The following is a 21,035-nucleotide window of genomic DNA, read 5'->3' as shown; positions in this document are numbered from 1 at the left end:
GACAGAGCCAATGCTTTCCCTCGCCTGGGTCAGGCATCCAGGGCAAATGGGGCATTATTCCCACCGAGAGCTGAAAGCACCAGACCTGTTCCCTTTCTGTGGGAGCTGGACATGTTCTGGCCTTTCCTCTGTCACCCCTGCCAGATCTTCTCTCAATCAGCAACCCAGGCACATCCCCCAGCAGTTTGGGAAATGCATCCCTTCTATAAATGACAACAGATTATTTAAGCAACAACTAAAGCACTCTGACTGCTTTTTAGTGTGCTCGCATTAACGTCAGTCTCCTCATATATCCAGGGAACGAATCCGGGATTTTCTTTAAAATGGTGGAGAGAGGTACAAAAATAGAAGCCTGCTTGTCTAAAATAAAGTTATGTGTTTGAAAGGGTTGGAAATTGTTTTTTAATCACAGGCGTCTTTCTTCTGGAATATAGTCTGTCGTCTATACATTCTGCTCTTCCACCCAATTTCTCAGGAAAATGCAGCAAGTGTGTTAATAAATAATTTATAAAAACATTACAAAAGATAAAGCACTCCTGCTAAAGCATTTCCAGCCCTTGACACACCAGTTAATTTGTAATCCTCTTTGCCTCCCCTTCACTGGAACATCAGCAGAGGGTTCGTGCTGCTGCTCTCGCAGCCCCACTTCACCCACCCTGCAGAGTCTTTGGGATCCAGGCAGATCCAGGCACAGCCCAGCCCAAGCCACAGCTCAGTGTTATCTGCTGTAGATTTCTGTCATGGAAAATGTTTCTCATGGAAGCAACATCCTGATTTATTTTCGCCATCTTGCGTGAGAGGATGGCTGCAAATGCACATGGCTGTCCCAGCAAACAGTGCCCCAGGGTTTGTCCTTCCTCCAGCAGCACACAAGCTGTGCTCTCTGTGACACCCCACAGGGTGGCTGGGACCATGATGCACAGAACCCTTTGCTTCCCTTACATGGTTTCTCTGAAATTCTCTTTCAAGAGTCAGTATGTTAGGCATGCGACCAAAAAAAAAAAAAAAAAAAAAAAAATCAAAATAATGAAACTGGAAATTATTACAAAAGAGTTCATAGAACCCGTGGAATTTCAGTTGGACTGAGCAATAATTTTTGCACAGCTCCACCAATTCCATGAGTATTTCAGATCTTTAATGAACCCTGAAAAACATGATGGGAAATCTTGAGACATAGTTGTTCCAGTGACTGCACAGCAGCAGGGACACAGCAACAGGCACAGTGTCTTCAGGAGAGCTGGTGAGAAGATGAAAGGAGGGAAAGAAGAAAGCATCCTTCAGAGAGATCAAGTCAAAGGCATGTTAAGGAAGCACGAAAAGGGTATCCACAACTTCCTCATCCTCTGAAAATGCTTGTGCCAAGTGATAACACAAGAGGACTGACTGCTGCATCCTGCCAACGTCTGGCACCAAAAGCACCTCTGCTGCTGCAGCTCAGAGCTAAGTCAACACAGAGGACCATCCTGCTCTCCTGGAAGTGCTGTTTGGGCTCCCCACACACTGTCTCCTCTCCAGCACAGCTCCACATGCAGGCAGGGCACTGGGAACAGGAGCCACAGTCTGCTCTGTGAACACCCACCTGTATCCTCACCATGCCTGGGACGTGCAGCCACACTGGAGGTGGTTTGGTACCACAGACCATGCTCTGCTGTACTTCTATACCACTTAATTTCATCACACAGGCTAAAACACACTTTGGGAACAGGTGCCAGCATAGCAGCAACAGTTTATAATCCCATTAACAAAAAATGCACAGGCATTGTGGCTTGCTCACACCCCGCTCCCCAACACACAGGACCCAGCTAAGTGCCCATGTGCAGCACAGCATTCTCTGTGCTTTATTGCCCAGCCACTTTTATTTCACCCAAATGAAAAATAAAAACCCATTACTAAGCAAAAGTCTTGAGAAATTTTATGAGATTGTAATGCTTCCAATTTATGTTGAAAAAGCCCCAAATCCTCAAGCTGTCTGTCGCTGATCCAGCCAGGGATACAGGAGATGCTGCTGACACAGCACAGCACAAGTGATCAGAGAGGGAAATGCTCCTCTGACGGGGTGCTATCAAAAATAAATGGGAATGGCTTCCTCTTGTTTAGGGCATAATGGAAAACCAAGGCAAAAAAAATACAGAACAAACATTAAATTTATGCAGGACAGTGACAGATGTCATGTAGAACATTTTGAATGACTTTTAGGTCTTGATATTTTTTGCCCACTGCTTTCAGACAAGATGTATTTTAGGAAAGGAACATACTCAGGGAGCATCAAGCATCAATGCAGACATTCATAGTAACAAACTGCTGAATATTGAAGTGTATCAGAAAGAAGAATTCAGGAAAAAACAGAGTATAGAGAGAATATTGCAAAAGCCTCTGACATTCAATCAGTGCTTACACATACTCTGCAAGGCACAGCTGGTGCACACAGAACTGCAGGAACAGTAATTAAAGACCACTACCCAAATACTGTCCACCACCAGTGCCCCCTCAGCATCTCCCACTTGCTCCTTCTGTGACAGACATCCTGCCTGGATATTACACCTGGCACGACTGCCGATGTCCCTGACCTTCTCCTGCCATTTCCTACCCTACAGAAAAGCATTCCATGACTTCCATGGCTGCTGGGAGCATCCTGTGAGTGTGGGAGCAATAAAGATGAAATGCAGTTTCCCCCTAGGCTCCCAGAGAACTGGATTATCACATTTCAGCAATTACTGCAAACACTGGATTTACAACAGGGCTCTGTGGAGCTCTGGTGTGTCCCTGTGCCTGCCTAGCTCAGCCTGCATCCTACTCTGCTTCCTTGGCTCACCTGCCAGAACAGTGCCACTGACACTCTTCTGCACCAGTTCTGAATTATTCAGTGAGCAGCTAACACATGTGCAATGTGAAACAGCTCTCTGCCACCTCTCTCCAAGGCTTGCTACTCTTAATTTGCTCGACTGGCCAAGAGGTCTAAATTTACAAGTTTTTAGCATGATCCTATAGCACAGTTTATGTACTTCTTAATTAAGAAAAAGGGCAACACTTAAAATATGTATTTTCTCCCATCCCCATAGCACCTGAACTCCAGCACTAAAGGAGACATCAGGATCTGCCACAGGTGGAACACAATGAGCATCTAATGAGCTCAGCAGCTCCAGCTGTGCAGCACAGGAGGGGGAGTGAGCAAGGAGCCCATCACAGTCCATGGGTGAAGGAAAGCCTGCCTCTGTAACCCTGGCAAGCAGCAGCCCTCCCAGAAGCCTGGCAGCCAGGTTAATTTTCAGTTCCTGGGGTGCCAATTTCCAACGCACAGAAGGGAATGCTGCATCTCCCCGCTCAGCTGTGCCAATGTTTGAAAATCATCCATGTCTGAGAATCCACATTTTCCCCCCATTAGTCAGTACAAGCACAAACAAGGGGTTTTCTTCTTCTTTTTCCAATGACACAAAATCTGTTACTATGCTGAAGGTCTAACATGGGCAGGCTGAGTCCTGCCAGTGACAAACCAAAGCACTCAGAGTCTCAGCTGTGCCACAGCCCCTGCAGGAGGCTGGGACCTGCCATCACCCCCATCTCAGAAAAGGTTTCAGCAGCTCTGCTGCATGCTCAGTGAACTGTGGAGAGCCAGGGCTCTGCATCTTCTCAAAAGTGAACAGATAATGTAAAACAATAAAAAACTGAAGATCTACTGAGGTGTCTTCCCCAGCAACCTGTGAAGAAACCATCTGTGTCCTCATCTCCATCTTCATATCTGCCTGTGCCACTCAGCACGATCTCTTATTTCTAGATATCAGATAATCTAAAGAAAAATATTACAACCAAATGTAGGAAACCACCACCTTGGGCATGCTTTCTTCATTCAGGCCCAAGAATGAGTGGCCAAGAGAGCAAGAGGCTGCCAGTGCCCAGGTCTGGACCATGTCCAGCAGGAACATGTCAATGCTGGCTTGGCAATTACAGCATCTATTATAAATACTAAAGGTCTTTGGGGTAAGGCAGCACTTAAAATCTGTTATCAAGAAAGCTTGAAATGTCTCAAAAATGTGAAATCCCTTCAGAAGAGAGAGGAGGTGGAGGCCCCATGCAGCAGACCCCAGCCACAGCCACCAGCACCATGGTCTCTGCCAACAGCCTAAGAACTTCCAGCAGAGACCCAGAAAACTGAATCATGCAGCTCCAGATAATTGGCTCTCATTTCTCATCCCTCTGACCAGTCTGCAGGGAGCAGGCACATCATGTCAGTCATAAATGACAACACACAGTTGTTTAAGAAATTGGATATCACCATATAATTAATGGCTACGGCACTGTGTTAATGCATGAGGAAGGCTGTGAGTCCCTGTGGCTGGTTTGAGTCCTGGCCTTTATGCTGAAAATGTGAGGCAGAAAAGATCAAGAACATTTGTGTGGGGATTTTTAATTGATATCTAACCTGACAGTAGGATTTGGAGGAAGATCATCCCATAAAACATAGATGGCATTGCAGATTAATTGTATTTACTCCCCATTGAACAGACACTGCACAGAGAGAGCACAGAGAGAGTCCCAGGAAGGAGCTCAATGTCTCCCCAAAAAAAAGGGAAAGTCACCTATGTACCTTGGTGAACTATAAAGCCAAACATATTGCTGGAGATTAATGTTACACATTGCCCTGGCTATCCCTATTTTTGAATATCCAACTCATTTACCAGGGCAGTTGAAGTGAAAGCTTCTGAAGGAGATGCACAAAACACCTTCTGTCTCTCTGGTGTCACAGCTCCCGAATTCACCACAGAGCTGAACACAAACACTGTGCAGACGATAGGGAAGTGTCATCTATTCTTGGCCAGCTCCTCTCTGCATAACCTTGAGCGCATGACTGAAGGATGCCCGTTTATGCCTGGAGATGCTGCCATGAATCACAGACCCCTCTTCCTCCCACAGCGAAGGCACAGCATGTCCTTGGTGAGGAATACCAGTCTACCACAGCCACAGCGAGATGTCCTGCAGCACATTTTATAAATAGGCTTCTAAGAAATGTACTTCCCATCCTCTTGAAAAAAAAAAAAAAAGTGATTACCAGAGCAAAGAAAATGACTAAACATTGATGCACACCCTGTGAACGTGAAGAGCCAGACCCTGGGGAACAGCTCAGAGATCCTACAGTGCTGCAGTGCAACTCATCAGGGAGATGCTGGCTAAGTGCCACAGCAGCCAGGGCCAGCAGCACTTCTAGGGAGCACATCACAACGAGAAAAAGTAACACAAGGCTCAAAAACGAAGAGGAGAGGTGACCTATGGGGCCAGGAGGAGGACAAGCACAGCCTGGGTAGCTGTAAGAGAATCAATGCAGTCACGCTGTGTTTTCAGAGGAGCCACAATTCTCCTCTGCAAGGTGCAATGCTGCTCCCACCACTGCAGCCAAGCATCTCCTCTTGCCTTGCACACAGCATTTATATGCCACAGATGCAAATGGAGCTGAGAAAATACAGATACCACAGAGGAGGGTGACATATGGTGTGCATTTCCTTTGATTATGTCCGAGGTGTGGGCACCATCCTCTGTGGGTTGTGGGGGTCTGTCCTGCCCCAGTGACAACAGCAGTGCCTTTTTTTTTTAATATGGAAGTGCAATTGCAAAACTAGAGAGAAACAGGAATTATTTTCCATTTGCTTCCAGAAACAGATGTCACTTTCCTCACACTTGTTTGTTTTCAGGACCATGGGAGTTTAATCTTTAAAACAATATTTTTACAGCACGTGTCAAGTGCCATTTCATAATGAAAGAAAACAAATTACTTCCACTTTGCACACCATGGTAACCAGTCAAGAATGTGAACAGCTCCTCAAAGGTGGGGTCAGCAAACACCTCCCAGGCAAACTCCCACATGAGATCCTTTGCACAGCCCCACAGCCCCAGGGGAGCTGCCCAAACCCTGTGTAAATAAGAGAAATATCTGGCTTGACTCCTCCTGGGATTTTGCTGTTCCCACAACAGCCAGAAGAAAAATCATTGAGTGACTTCAAATACTCCCTGGGAACTAAATATGTCACTGGAGTAAAGCAGATTCACTGCAGGGCCAGCTCCAAGGTTCACCCCAAATTCAAACACGGCCCCTGGGTTCTCCTCAAAGTCAAGCACAGCCCAGGGCTGCTATCTCTCCCACACCACAGGATGCCTGTGCAGCATTCACTTCTCTGGCTCTTGCCTTGCCTCAGGATGGAACCACGCAACCAGAAACCTCCAGAAAGCCTCACTTGAGCCAACTCCATGTTTAGAGAACATATGAGCTGGCATCAGCTGCATATTGCTAGAGAAAATGTATAATCCCTCCAAGCAGAGACATACAACTAAGACCCAATTCCCTTGCAGACAAACACAATCCCCAGACAATAAAACACAGGATGCTGACTCCCCACCAGCAGCAGCTGAACGTGGCTGCAGCAGCTTGCCCAGGTGACCCCAGAGAGAGAACTCGTTGTCATCCTACCTGCAGAAGCCAGTAGCACCTTCTGTGAAACGTGGGGATGATGGAAGAATGGACATAGCAGCCATACAGGCACTGGGGACACAAAAAGAGAGAAATCAGAGTCAGGTTAGTGGAGGAACCATCCCAAGAGGCCGTGCTGGGGATGGGGCAGAAGCATGACCCACAAATGGAGGACATTGTTCTGCCCTGGGTCTGGGGCTGGTGATACACAGCACAGCACTGTGGAACCCTGGTGGAAGCACTGTAAGCTTTGCTACAGGTCACAAAAGCCCATCCCAAACAGTCCCTGCCATGCTACCTCCACCCAAGGGTGGCCAGGGCCAACAGGGGCTCCTGTGATGCTCAGCTGGGCTGGCCTTGGGGCTGCCTTTGAATCTTTGTTCCATGGTATTTTTATTTTTTGGCAAATACAACACGTTCATCTCTTTTCCCATGGCTTATCTCCTGGGTATTTCAACTGAAAATGTTGTGTTTGTAAACTGAAAAAAATTGCTGTCAGATTTTTTTAGACAGCAAAATGCCAAAATATAGTTTGTTTCTTTTCTTCTTTTTTTTTTTTTTTTTTTTTATTTTTAGCAGGTTTTTTTAATGAATTCTGCTTCTCTGATTAACTGAAATCACCAAGGCTGAGGAATTCTTTCTGCAGGAATAAAACCCCCATATTTGCAATATGTTAGAACTTTTTGGTTGGAAATGAAGCCCAGTGCCAACCCAAACCCACAGAACTGGTTTTAATTGCAAATATCCCGAGCGCAGAGGGGTGCCCGTGCTGCTGGACATGAGCACTCAGTGAGCACATGGGAGGCTGCAGCAGTCCCCCCTCCCCAGGATCACCACTCACAAGGTCAGCCTGAATTAAACAGGATTTAAGGACTGGCTGCTATCACCGAGTTATTTTTAAAACACAAATGACAAAGATTAATAATGTTTTTAAAATGTGTCAAGGGTACATTCTACACACTGAAATGCAGGGAGGAAAAAAGCCCTGCAGAAAATAATCCAAAGAAAAGCTTAACATTTAAATCCCTCCCGAGGGTTGGGGAACAGCTGCCCTGACAGTGACTCCTGCACACAGCACTGGGGGCTGCATGGAAAGGTTTGCAGTGTTCAGTTCTGCTGACTCAGAGCTGGTCCCCCCACTCCAGAAAGCAGCTTGAGAGGTGCAGCATCTCCCTGCCCAACCTGCTACCCTGTGAGGATGGGAAAGCTGGTCTGGAGCCACTGGAGCAGCCTTCACAGCAGCCAGGGACATCCACAGCACCTTGTGAGAGACGTATCAATCTATTCCAGCACCCCGACTTGCTTCCCACCCCAATTTGCTGTGGAGTCGATCGAAACTTTGCCCTGATTAAAACAAAACCCAGTTCTGGGCTCTGTGCAGCTCGTGGTGCACAGCAGGCAGGAGCACTGCCCTCCCTCTCCAGAGCTGTCTCGCAGATCATTCTAGAGCTGCCAATAATGAATCACACAAAAGCCTCCCACCTTCATGAAACTGGTCCTCAACATTTCAGCAAACCATTAAAAAATTCCTAACAGCTCACAGAATTCAAAAAGCACACAGAACGCAGAAGGGATTTCTTAAATACTACTTTGGGTTTTTTTTTTCCCCCGATGGCAGCAGGACATGGGAATCTGAGTCTGGATGGATGTTTTGAGGCTGGATGTCCTAACCTGGGCAGCTGGGATGAAGGAGATCCACACACTGAGCAATCTCCTGGCCTTGAAGAGACAGCAGGGACTGGAGAGGTACCACAGCAGCAGAGGAACACTGCAGGGGTGACACAGACCCTGGGAGCCCAGCACGCCGAGTGCAGGCAAAATGAGTGATGACAGCAATAAAAACCACATTAATTTTTGTGTAAGGAAAAAGTTGAGGATATAAATAGAAACCCAGGAAATCTCTGTGTCATTGTTTTGGAGGATTTTCAAGATTAATGGGTTAAGCGCTGTGGGTGACACAAAATCTGCAGCTCAGCACGTGGGGGTTGTGGGGAGGTGGGTGTAGGATATTCCTACACTTGGATCTGCTCACCCCTGCCTTTGGTCCCAGGATAGCCCAGGGCTGCTGAGCTACCAGCCAGCTCAACACCTCTCTGCAACTAATGAGGAGAGTGGAATTACCACCCTGCCTGGCCAGAGCAGACAGACAACCAGGGCAGAAGTAATACCTTTAGCTAAAGCAGTCTTTAAAATGAATTCTTGCTCAAAACAGGCAAAGGGGGTTTCATTAGCTGTGTTTTCTTTTATTTTTTTTTAATTGTTTTTTAGTGGGAAGGTAAAAGCTGCAGAGGCCTGTGTGTCTGTGGAGATGTTAATGCCAGGCTGGGCACTCAGCCAATGCATTAAGTGAAATCGAATTCCAGAAACCAGCTTTAATCAGCAGATTTTTAAGGTTAGAACGACTCTCTCCTCTGCAAGGCTTGCCAAGGTTAATTCTGTCCTGAGCAGGCTGAATTAATGGGCTGGACAGAGGAGAACATTTTTTTTTTTTCTCATGATTCTCTTTTAAGTTTACAAAATCTCCAGGAGAAGAGAAAAGGCATTTCGGAGCAGTCTGAGGAGGAACACCCCCTCAGCAGCTCATTGATGCTGTGTGGAGAACCCAGCAGCGGCTGGCAGCAGCCTGGCCCCAGAGGAGCCCTGGGCAGCAGCAGCAGAGGCACACCCAGCCGTGGGAGTGCTGTGCCCTGCTGCTGGGTGCCCATGGTCCCATCACCCATCAGGGACTGTGTCCTTGTCCCTGGAGATGACCCTGAGTGCGTGTGGCCAAGGATGCCCTGAGCACACACCGTGTCCTGCCAGCGTGGGGGATCCCTCCCCGGGATGAGACCCCCACACTGCCCCAGGACCAGCTACAGGCACCTTCTGAGCACCCCCACACTGCTGCTGGAGGGTCTGGCCCTGCCAGCTCTGCTGCAGCTCAGCCCTTTACAATTCCAGGGGTAATTAAAGAGGAAAGGCCTTCTCTGGGTAGCAAGGGAGAGCGTGCAATTACAGCTGCCCGCCCTGCCATTTGTATGCAGTGCACATTTGGCATTACCAAACTTCTGAAAACTGGAAGAAAGGGGGGGAGGAATATAAAATCAAATTATTAGTGGATTTTTTTTATCCTGAGCTCCTTAAAGTGATTGTGGCTTATTTAAAAATAATACAATAATGCTGAGGTGTTCTTTCTTAACAAGCATATCTTGGGAATGGAAATAAGAAAGCAAGAGAATCAAAAATTCAAGATAGGGTTGGACAGGCTTTGAAATTCTTCTCCCTGGTGAGTTACACTAGTGGATATTTTAAAAACCCTAAAAAACGCCTAGATTTTGTTCAGATTTTCACACTGAATTCCCAATTCCCTTAATAAGAAGCTAAATCAATCTTTAGAGAACAAATCACGTAAGACCTATGGCTGTACATTATTAAAATATACTTGAGCAATTTTCTGGTGGTAAGGCTTCAGCTTTCAACATCCCAGCAGCCTCTGGACACCAGGAGCAGGATCTGTGCAGGTTACTGGTGGAAAAGGACTGTGCCCTCTGCTCCTGGCTCTGTGGTGGGATTGGGCAACACATGCCCAGCCCAGCAGCTGATCAGCTCCCTGGTGCACCCCCGTGCTGCTAGGATCTCCCTCTGTAATCACTGACCATTTCAGAGCTTCCTCACCAATTTCCAGGAGGGAGCAGCACACTGCTGGCAGCAGCAGCTCTGCTGCCATGGATCAAACCTCCATGGAAGGCCAAGAGAGGTGTTGACTTCATTCCTCTCATCATCCTGATGACAGGGCACAGGTCTCCTGAAGCAGAGGCTGTACCTGAGCCCAACCATGCTCTGCTCTCACCTTTGCCTGCTGTAACACTGCAAAGGAGCAGCAGCCGTGCAGCAGCACATATGGATTCACAGGCATGGGAGGGAAACTGGAAAAGCAGCCTGTGAGTGCTCACATGAGTATCCTTCAATGCAGCAGCCTGTCTTTTGGTGATACAATCAAAATGCAATGACAAACCCCACTCTCCCATCCCTATCATGTTATATAGAATTATTCTGTGATTTTATCACAGGCATCTCCATGATCTGTTCTTACAGCTACCACTGCTATCCCATTCTTTTCAATAACATTTCTGTATCCCAGCAGAGACACCATCCAATCATTCTGAAACCAATCCATCTGAACTTCATACAATCACAACCAGAGGAATTTGTCAACTATTTGTAATTATACATTTGTTTTACGCGTAGGAGTGATTGTCCATCTGTGGTTTCTGTAACCAGCACCCAGAAAAATCTCAGCTGACCCTTTGAGAGGGCAGAGCCCAGCTAGAAAATTGAGGCAGCTGAAAACTGGGTTCCTTGACCACTGAATTAGCAACCACTGGGAAACACCTTAAATTTGTGTGTGTGTGTGTGCGTGTGACCTCTCTTCTCAAACAGACCTGAAGTGAGCATCTTCTGAGACTGGGGTATCTTGCAACAGATGATCCTTCCTGTTACAGTGTGCTCGGGCTATGCTTTTTCCCTTTCCAGGGACCCCTGTGACTGGGATCTGAGAAGTATGGTCCCCTCCTTCCTCCCAAAATGGGGTTGGCAGAGGGCCAGAGAGCCCTCCCTGTCCAGAGCCTAGATAAGGTCCCGTCCCCTCCTGGTTCTCTCTCTTTCCCCCTTCATCTCATGGAATAAACAACTTGGACAACCACATCGGGGAATTGAAGCCTCTTTTGAATCTTTGCCCAACTCCTGACCCGCCTTCCATCAAGGTCCCGTGTATTTGGTGATTTGGGGGGCTGCGAGGGATAGGCGCATCACCTTCCTGCAGGACAGGGATGCTGAAGCCACAGCCAGATTCCAAATCCACTTAAAGCTCAGATGAGGCTCTTCCCTGTCAGCTGCGGGAGCTGGAGCCAGCGGCGGCTCCCACCACGGATCAGGATGCGGCGAGAGAAGCCGAACGCTGCTGCGGCACAGCCCGAGCCGGTGCCAGCGCCGGCAGCCCGGGCCACCGATCCGCCCGGTCCTGCCGCGGCAGCGAGCGGAGCCGGGCAGGACCACGGGGCTGGGGCAGCTCCACTAGCAGGGAGGCGACGGGAGATGCTCAACATTCCCCCGAGCAGACTGGCCCCGACAGGAGATGCTCAACACTCCCCAGTGCAGACTGGTCCTGACAGGAGATGCTCAACACTCCCCAGTGCAGACTGGTCCTGACAGGAGATGCTCAACATTCCCCCCAGCAGACTGGTCCTGACAGGAGATGCTCAACACTCCCCCAGCAGACTGGCCCCGACAGGAGATGCTCAACACTCCCCCAGCAGACTGGTCCTGACAGGAGATGCTCAACACTCCCCGTGCAGACTGGCCCCAGTTCAGCTTTTCAAAGCAGTAAACAGGGAGGGGAAACCACGCCTGAACCCTGGGGAATCCCCAGGGCCAGGAGGCTGCCGCCAGAGCTCTTGTTTTGACTTAAGGAGTGTCATAATACAGGAATGCGTCCAAAATTTCCCATTGCTGCTGCAAATCAAAACCAAAATGCTGCTAACCGTGTTTTCTCACTCATCATCTTGGAGAAACAGAGATATTAGACAGGTTTGGATTTTCCTCTGACGTTCATAAATAGTAACTTTGATTCAGCAAAGCACAAAGCCACGTGCTCAGATCTCAGCCCGCGCTGAGACGCGCCGCTGGCAAGGTTCGCCTTTCATTTAAGGAATTGCTTACAGTTTGCCAGGTTGGGCAAGGAGTCCCTGGTACTGACAGCAGATCCTAAAAACATTCTTAACATTGCTAGGCAGCTGCAAAAGCCAGAGAACCTGACCCCTCACTTTTCAGCTGTGGCATCACAGCAGAGCGCTGTGCAGCCCTGGGCACTGCCTGCTGTGCAGGCGCTCAGCCTGGTGCAGGCATTCTGGGTTTAATCCTAATGTCAGTTCTGTTCCTGACACATTTCAAACCCCCCTCTGCCCTCGATGCCACTGGCAGCCATACCCAGGTATCAGTTCCTAGATTTGAGCCCAGGGCTTTCCTGTGATGGAGCAAGGGAAGAAAGGTTACACAGCCTATGCATTGCAGGGCCTTGTCACTTCTGGTGGCTTTTGTTAACAAATATTGTTCTGTTTCCCTCGCTACTGTTAGAAAGCAATTTTTGAAATGTTCAATATTTAATGAAATATTTAAATGTTTAATGGGTTCTTTTTCAAAGCCTGTTTTCCCTTTGTGGGGTTCTGAAGTCTCTGAAAGGATTGCAAGGTTTTAAGTTTCTCACTGTTAGAAATGAATCCTCTAATGACATTTGCTTAACGACAGAAATCAACCTACATGGGGACTGATGCTTCCACAGGCAGCAATACCCATTGCCCAGCCCACTGCAGGATCATTGGTATGCATCCCCACACCCCCACTGCAGTGCCTGCCTCTTCATAAATGCATATTTCTTTATTAATACAGGGATACTTTAATCTTAGCCTAATTTTACCTTTAGGGAAGCTCTATCCCGAGGCTGCCAGGAGCTTAGACCCTCCAGATGCAGTGGTGTGATTTGTATTCAAAGCAGCAGGTCTATCTGTCAACATGTTTGTCTCCCTTCTCTGCCAGCTCTTATTTATAATCCCATTCAGATTAATGAATGACAGTAGTTCTCATCACAAGAAATTTGATTAATCAATTTAAGTGCTTAATCACTCTGGCCTGGGTGAAAAGCGTACTGGAGGGATGCTGCCTGGATAGGGGCAAAGTTGGGAGATGTAGGAGGAAAACATCATCACTTTCCCTCATGAGCAGCTTGATCCAGGAATGTGCACTGGATCCTTGACAGGATTATGAGCATTCCAAGAGCTCAGAATTTTCTTAGGGCCAGCAGTCATGGCCAATTAGTAATGAAATATCCACCTCCTGATCTGACACAAAAGGCTTCCTACTACTCACCTCATTCCCTGCTACTTGTGTCACTCCAACTGAACCCAAGAACTGTCACTCATAAAACCCCCTGCAGGGTGCTGCTGATGAGGAAAACACACCTGGGCACCCTGCAGCATCCCACTCCCCCTCAGTCCTGCCCATCGCTTGCCTGGACCTCAAAGACTCTCACAGCCTGGCTGTGTCACTAGCTTGAATACTCCAGAATAATCTCCAGCGTTTTCTGGAGACCTGGCAGGTATTTCAGGTGAGGGGTAGGAGCAAGGCTGAGCAGATACCACTGGTTTGCAGGGCAGAGACCACACAGTGTGAGCACTACCTGTAGCTGCTCTTGCAGATACTGTGAATGACATGATAAACCCCAAAAATCCCTGTAACACAGCTCCAAGCAGGCTGTGCTCAACCAGGTACGCAGGATATGGGAATTCTCACTGGGAAGGAGTCTCATATTTTACCTCCACTATCTAAACTCAAAGGGACTCACCTTGGAGGGAGGTGACCTGTTTGGAGCTGGGTACAAACAGGGCAGCAGGAGCTCTGGGGACAGAGCATCTGATGACAGCTGTGTGCAAGGGGTCACTGAGAGCAGATCTGGGTGATGCATGCTCCACATGAGAGCCAGGCTCCCGTACTTTCAGGTGAGGGAAGAGCATTCCCAACATCCCTGATGTGAGTGAGCAATTATTAGGGGGAAAAGTGGCACGAGAGACTGCTCAGACTCCACAGGTTCTAAACCAACACTGCCCAGGAGGTTCTCCAGAGGGATACAACAACCTACAGGACAGGCATTACCACAGTCCCCACACACCATCAGTCCCTAGAGTCTCCTCAGCCCGTGGCACCCCACGCCACCCTGTGCAAGAACTTCCTGACTGTCACCACACGGTGAGAACTGTGAGCTGGAAAATCGTGGAGTGTATTAATGTCACACTGAAATATGACACAATACACAGAAGTATTTTATATTTATTCTCTTTTAGAAATGTTAGAAAGACAATATAATGAGAACACTGCAAACAAGTCAACCATTTTCCTCCTAATCTGGCAATAAAAATGTCAAAGAAATGCCTAAAATCCTAATAGGAGAACAAAAAAATAATGGGGTGGGCTATAACAAGGATTTAGCTACAACTTTACTTGAAGGCTTTAATCATGTCTTCTACAACATCAATGGAAAATCAGATACAAAGCTGTGTGAACCAGTAATGTCTGTGTTGGTTGCCTCAGCTGCTGAGGGACTGAGACTGAATGGATCAGGCAGAAGCTAATGAAGACAGGTTGGGGCCAAAATACCTTTATATCTGGGGAAACTTTGCACAAAAGAAGGATTACTGAGCTGGTCCTGGTGGAAACTTGACTAAGGTAGCAAAGGCTGTGACAAGAGCAGCACCACATCTCCAGCCCAGCTGGCTCCAATATGACCATGATGGGCAGGCTGTGCCCAAGTGGGAAACCTGGTTATTATCTGTCTAATTCTGGTTTTTGGGAAAGAAAAAAGCCCATCACAGCATGGGGGAACCAGAAAAAAATGTGACAGTGCCCTGGGGAAACGCAGGCTGAGATGGTATTTTACAGACACAGTAGAAACAAGCCACATCTGGAACAATCCCAGGGCATACAGGGCATGGACAGATCATGTGAGGGACGTTCGTCTGACATGCTCACTGTCTGTCTGACACAGGCAAATAAGGACAAGTCTAACAGATACAACTTGTAGGAAATATATAAATATCTAAGAGAACTTTTGGGAGCTATTAATTATACATGCAGTTTTATCTTGGATTAATTTTGTGCTGGAATGGACAAGAAGCCTTTGCTGGAATCTTTTTTTGGCAATCTCCCTTGGGCAAAATCAGCTCTGGATCTTATCTGCAGACATCCCATACTGCAAAGGGCTCAGGTCCTCTTCTCTTTACTCCACTTGCTTACAATTAAGAGCAGTAGATGCTGCAGGGAGTGCCTCAATGACCAACACATGTCCATGCCTGACTTCAGGCTCTTTGCAAAGGTGGCAGGGTTCCACTGCAGCTCTGCACAGCCTGAGCAGAGAGCACAGGGCTGTGAGGGGCCGAGTGCTCCACACAGGGAGCTTCCAGTGGAAGCTGATATGGGAAGCTTCCCTTCCCATTTCAGGAAGCCATTTAAGGTTTTCAGTAGCTCCTGAATTCTGATAATTGAATCCAAGTGCAAAGAAAACTCAGAAGGACCTGACTTTCAAACCTCCTTTCAGAGAATCCCTTTATAAAAAAACATTTACACAACCTAAACCAAATTATTATGTATGCCAATGCTAAATCTTCCCATTCTGATTTACAATCCTTACAGCCTCACTATTGCTCACAAGCAATGGCAGCAGCTATAGTAAGCAGGCATTTAAGAATGTCCTTCTAGACAAGCTGTTGTAGAAATACTAAGTTTACAACCAACTTATCAATATTTCATTTCTGTCTCAAAAACCCAAATAGAAAAGCAGTAATTTCTCAAGATTAGGGCACCAAAATTTACTGAGGCTCACCAGCAGCAAACAGCTGAGTGTTTCTGATGTTCAATAAGCAGTGGAAAGGTCAACATTTTACTTGCATTAATTTTTTATCAGAGAAGGGAAAACTCATTTTCATGACAGATAATGAACATTGGAAGAAGTCTTTTATGGCAAGATACACAAGACGGGGGTACTCTCCATATGAACAGTGTCTGAACCTCAGTGTCCTTCCTGGTGCCTACCTGAGGTGACATTATCACTGGGATTTACCTGAAATGACATTATCACTGGGACTTTGCCTTCTGAAGAGCTCTTCAGGGCTATTTAACAGTTATGTCACTTAAGACAGCTGTGGAAGGAAAATACAACTCTAAACACAAAAACAAATATCTCCCATATGCCCTGAGACATTCTAGAAGGTAGAAACAGAGATGCAAGCTAAGAGCAAATTTTCTTCTTGTAAAATAATGGTGATTTCTATCACTGGAATTCAAAGTACAGCTGTCCAAAGAGGATCTGTCTACACATTGCCAACGAGTTATTTGCATTCTTTCAGGAATGGGACTAGGAGGCAGTGGCATCATGGACCTTGGGTCTGGACCATCCCACTCCTCCTTCCTTTTGGGTCACTCTGCCTGGGGCAGAATGGCTACAGGGCTGCCCTGCCAAGAGCTGTCCCTGCACTCCTCTGAGTGGACCATCCTCCAAGAAACACCTGGAGTCCTGCCATGCACAGAACACCAGCCAGCACCTGGCCCCAAGACCCCTGAGTTCTCTATGCCAGGACCCTGTACCTGCTCCTGCAGCTCCCCAGCTGCAACCACAGTGCCCAGACACCTCTGTGAAGGTGCAGCCCCTTTGGATGTCACTGCCACCTCTCCTGCACACAAACTGACCCAAAGGGATTTACTTTAGCTGTAACTGACTTCTCATCAACATCTAACAACAGACCTGGGGGGCTTTGCTGATTAATTAGATGCAAGGCTTCACACAAATGAATCTTAATAGGATCTCACACATCCCCCTCCAACCTTTTGTACTCTTTAGCTAAGAAGCTGAAAATGCTCACAAAGGACACGAGTGGCATGGCAGGTTCTTTAGCAGGTCATGAGGGTTGAAAAGTCTCCCACAAATGCATCACTGGAGGTCACCCAGGCCTCAGTGTGTGGAGAGTGAGGGTGGCAGCAGGGCAGTGCCTGGATCCAGCACAGCCTCCTCCAGCTGCAGGGTCCCACCATCCCAGGGCCTCAGGTGGCAGTGAAGAGAGAAGGAGACCTGGCAGTCACAGAGCATTGACAAATGAAAGTCAAGTGATTAGCTAGTACATTCAACAGTTTTGCTTCTAAAGTGCTTCCTGCATATTTTCTCAATAAAAGCAAGACAGCGCTGATGAGCTATATGACAAAACAGAACGCTGAATCATTTTTAGTACATCACCTCTTCTCATGTACAGGGAATCTTCTGTCTTCCCCATCACAGCCAATTAGAGCATTCACAACATTTCTTCAAGGCTGACAGTGATTAGAAAAGATCATGAGACTCGTGAGAGACAATTCCATGCTTTATGTCATTAGGTCTGTTCTCTCCATCCTCCCAGTTTCCGGGTGTTTTACTGACAATGGCAGAGCAGCATTTTGCTCAACCCAAACAATTTTTTTCCTTGACTACAAGTACGAAGTGCAGCTTTGCTGATGTCAACAAAAAAGATGGTTTTCCCTCAAAACAGCAGGGGTGTGTCTGGGGTGTGGAACAATGGCTCTGAGCCCTGTTCCCTGCTCCTGTAGGAAACAGCATCCTGGAAATCCTCTGTCCTTCTGCAGAGGACACAGCTGGCTCAGGAAAGAGAACTGCTGCAGAATGGTGCTGAGCAAGAACTGAAATGTCATTTGAATATAAAATGACTATTTCAGCTTTTTTCAAGACTGAAATGGTGAAATGCCATCCCTTGAAAGGAGTCCCGTCTTACAAAACTTGGACCCATACATGGAAACTTGAAACACTTTCTAAAATGTTCACTGGGTGAATCCAGCTCAAAAGGAGATCAGTGCTCTCATGGGTAACTCACAGTGTCCAGAGGTTCACAGTGCTGATAAATCACAAGAAGATTCACAAAGACATATATGCCAATTTAAAGTGTTTGTTTCATTTTTGTAAGCAGAAGTTTTTCAGCATTTGAGGGAAAGGTGCAGACAAGACACTCATGTGCTTGTTCACTGCCAAGAGAAAATGCTTTGCTGAGACCGAGCACCGGCTACAGCACAAAAATGAACAGCAAGATTTTCTCTTGTTACTGAAACTTAGTTCAAGATTCAAGGAAAAGCAGAAGAAAACAGAAAATTCTAGGCTGCTTGCTTCCCAACCTCCCACTGACACCACAAAACTGTCATTAGAAATGAGTCCCACGGGCAGGCAGAAATCTGTTCCCTCGGCCACACAATCCATCATCTCTATCCAATACGCTGCCTGTAGGTTTACAAATCACAAGGAATTTACCAAGTGGCTTTCATAAGGAAAAGTGGACAATAAATCATCATCACACCGAAGCCACTCATGTAACACACAGCTTCATTCTCATGCCAAATTTCATAATTGGTAGCTGTAAAAAAATCACAAACCCTTCAAAACTTCCTTATATGAACAGTCTTAAAAAAAAAAAAAAAAAAAAGATACAGTATTAAGGATGAACATTAATTAAATTATTCACCTATTCCTTCTTCTCTAACTCCACACTGAGCCTGAAAGGATAGGAACTCGGCCCTCACCAGAGCCAGGGCTGCACTTTGCCCCAAAGAGCTTTTGAAAACAACTGGTTTTACTTGCATTAAGCTCTGGGGTCTGAAGGACAGGGACAGTCCCTCTGGAACTCCTGCCACTGCTGTGCAGTGGCTGCAGCACCTCCTCAAACTTTTGATAAATCCTCCTCTGAAATGGCAATTAACACCTTTTGCAGGTCACTCCACAAGATTAATTTTCCAAGCACAGATTAATGAAAATGCGGACAGAAGTGTTTAGAAAATATTTTCCCTATTAATCTTCATCAGCAGCAGATTACCAGCAGGGCGGATAATGAAGACATCGGCTCGTTAAGGTGAGAGCAGGCAGGGAGAAGGACAGGGCTGTTCTCCCAGGCACCATAAGCAGCTCTGCCACCACCATGTCCCAGTACACTGCAAATTCCACAGAGAAACTACTCAGTCTGTCCCAAAACACTGACTGGGTACTACCCATGTGCTGAAGGGCAGCTCAGAGGAGGGAACTGCCCAAGAATCACAATTGTCACAAACCCCACAGTCAACAGGTTCCAAGTTCCACAACAGGAGCACAGACAAACACATTTAAAAACCTTCAGTCTCTTCAAATTCACCAACAGCAAATGCTGCTTCTAGCTGAAAGTTTACCCTTAGGACTGGGAGTTTCCTTATTGACAAAACTTTTCTCTGCCACACACAAATCTCAAAGGGATGTTTAATTTAATAGGATAAACAGTCTGAAACTAATAGAAAAGACAATCCTGCAGAGGAAACCTGCCCCTGATGGGAGCCCATGGTCACTGCAGAGCTCATGGATGATGGCTCTGTAAAGAGGATTGTGTGGTCTTACCTTCCTGAAGGTGGACTTTTTGACTCCCAGAACCCCTGTATTTCCCCAAATTACCAGAGAATGTTTCATATTTCTTTTTCTAACAACTGTGTCTCATGCAGTTCAGGCAAACGAGAGTTTCTCTCCTCATTTTATTTTTGTTAACTTAACCCTCTCTTAAATTGAAAAATGCTACTCTGCCCTTATTTTTCCAAGCTCATCAGCAGCAATGTTGCATTCTGATGCAGTCTAGCTTAGAGCTTGGTTTGGGTTTAAAAAGAGCAAACGTGTCGGTTTAGGAACCTTGCCTGGGGTAAGGAAGCTCGCTCCTGCTGCCTCACTACAGAATCAATCAAACCAGCACTTAATGGAAGGCCAGGAAGGCAGTGGGAGGAGAAGCTGAAACCACATCCCGTCCTTTGTCAGCAGCACAAAGCTGCGCGCTCCCGTACCCTTCAAACCTCCTTGCGGGTGGTGGGAGCCGCTGCTGAGGCGCTGCGGGTGCTTCCTCCCGCAGCTCCTCATCCTCCTCCTCTGCACAGCCTCCGGAGCGGCACCGAGGCCTCGTGCCAGCTCCGAGCTGAAACACCAGGACAGCTGAACGTCATGGTAGCACAGGTGACCTTCAAAGCTCTTCGGTGTTTCAATTCGGTGCAATTAGCCATCGCCTGTTTAATATGAGGGATGCCACTTCGCCATGCCAGCGTCTGCTTTAGAATATGAAAATAGAGTCGCTTTATGTCAAGGTTTGCCTGCAAGTTGAGTTTGTAATAAAAAGGAGTATCTCTAATGACATCAATGAAAAGAGAGGGATGGACTCAGGCTAAGCTGTGACTGTCAAGACACCAACTCACCTCTCCCTTGCAGAGCAGGGGAGGCCCAGTAAGGATAAAGTTTAATGTTACCCCGTATAACGATATTTTCACTTCAACCAAACTGTAAAATTAACTGAGAACTAACATTAAAAAAAGACTTTTATTTTATGCTGATCATTAAGTAAGGAGGTTTCACACTTGAGATCTGTTATATTAAAGGAGGCTGAAATTGCTCGTATCAATTACTTTTTTCTAAGTGGACAGGCTTCTTACGAAATACTGAAACTGTTTTGTGTCTATAGAGGAGGAAGAAGTCAAATCGTGGGTGGAAAGGGATCTCTGGTCTGTGGCTGCTGCCCATGCTGCATGTGGCAGCAGCCATCTCCCTGTGTGTCAGGGGAGCTGCTACAGACTCCAGGCTTGGCACATGGCACGGTCCCATGTGGCCTTTGGTGGACCAGAGGCCTTATTTTCTGCCACTGAAACCATCTTCTTCAGGTTCTACCACCTAAAGTAAATGAAGGTGCACTCCACAGGAGCCTGGTAACTTTGCTGTTTACCTTGTCAGTAAATACATCTACAAGTGCAGTTTAAAAAATAACAGACTAAGGAGCTCAGAGGAACCATCCTCAGCATCATCCAGACACTGAATGAGTGAACCACACAACGAAGGAAAAAACTGGTTAAGCTGAAAAGCAGCAAGAGCATGAGCAAGTGGGAAGATGCGTAGCCTGAAGTGAATTCTGCATCAAACTGGCTGCTCCAGCAAGCGAGAGTGAAACACAGCCCCCAAAAACTGATGCACTCCTCTAAT

General features: G+C 46.9%; 1 protein-coding gene across 5 annotated transcripts in view; it reads right to left on the bottom strand.

The window, feature by feature from the left end:
• The window catches only part of CAMTA1 (calmodulin binding transcription activator 1), a 225,154-nt gene that overhangs the window by 103,348 nt on the left and 100,771 nt on the right, over positions 1 to 21,035 (bottom strand). For all 5 annotated transcript variants that reach the window (XM_031506667.2, XM_021534234.3, XM_021534235.3 and 2 more), the window contains exon 5: positions 6,455 to 6,526. In XM_031506667.2, the coding sequence (XP_031362527.1) occupies positions 6,455 to 6,526 (72 nt within the window). The remainder of the gene's footprint in view (positions 1 to 6,454; positions 6,527 to 21,035) is intronic.

This window comes from Lonchura striata, chromosome 24 (assembly GCF_046129695.1).
Source record: "Lonchura striata isolate bLonStr1 chromosome 24, bLonStr1.mat, whole genome shotgun sequence".
NCBI classification, from domain to species: domain Eukaryota; kingdom Metazoa; phylum Chordata; class Aves; order Passeriformes; family Estrildidae; genus Lonchura; species Lonchura striata.
The sequence above is the reverse complement of the archived record's forward strand: the minus strand, read 5'-3'. Positions and strand labels throughout refer to the sequence as shown.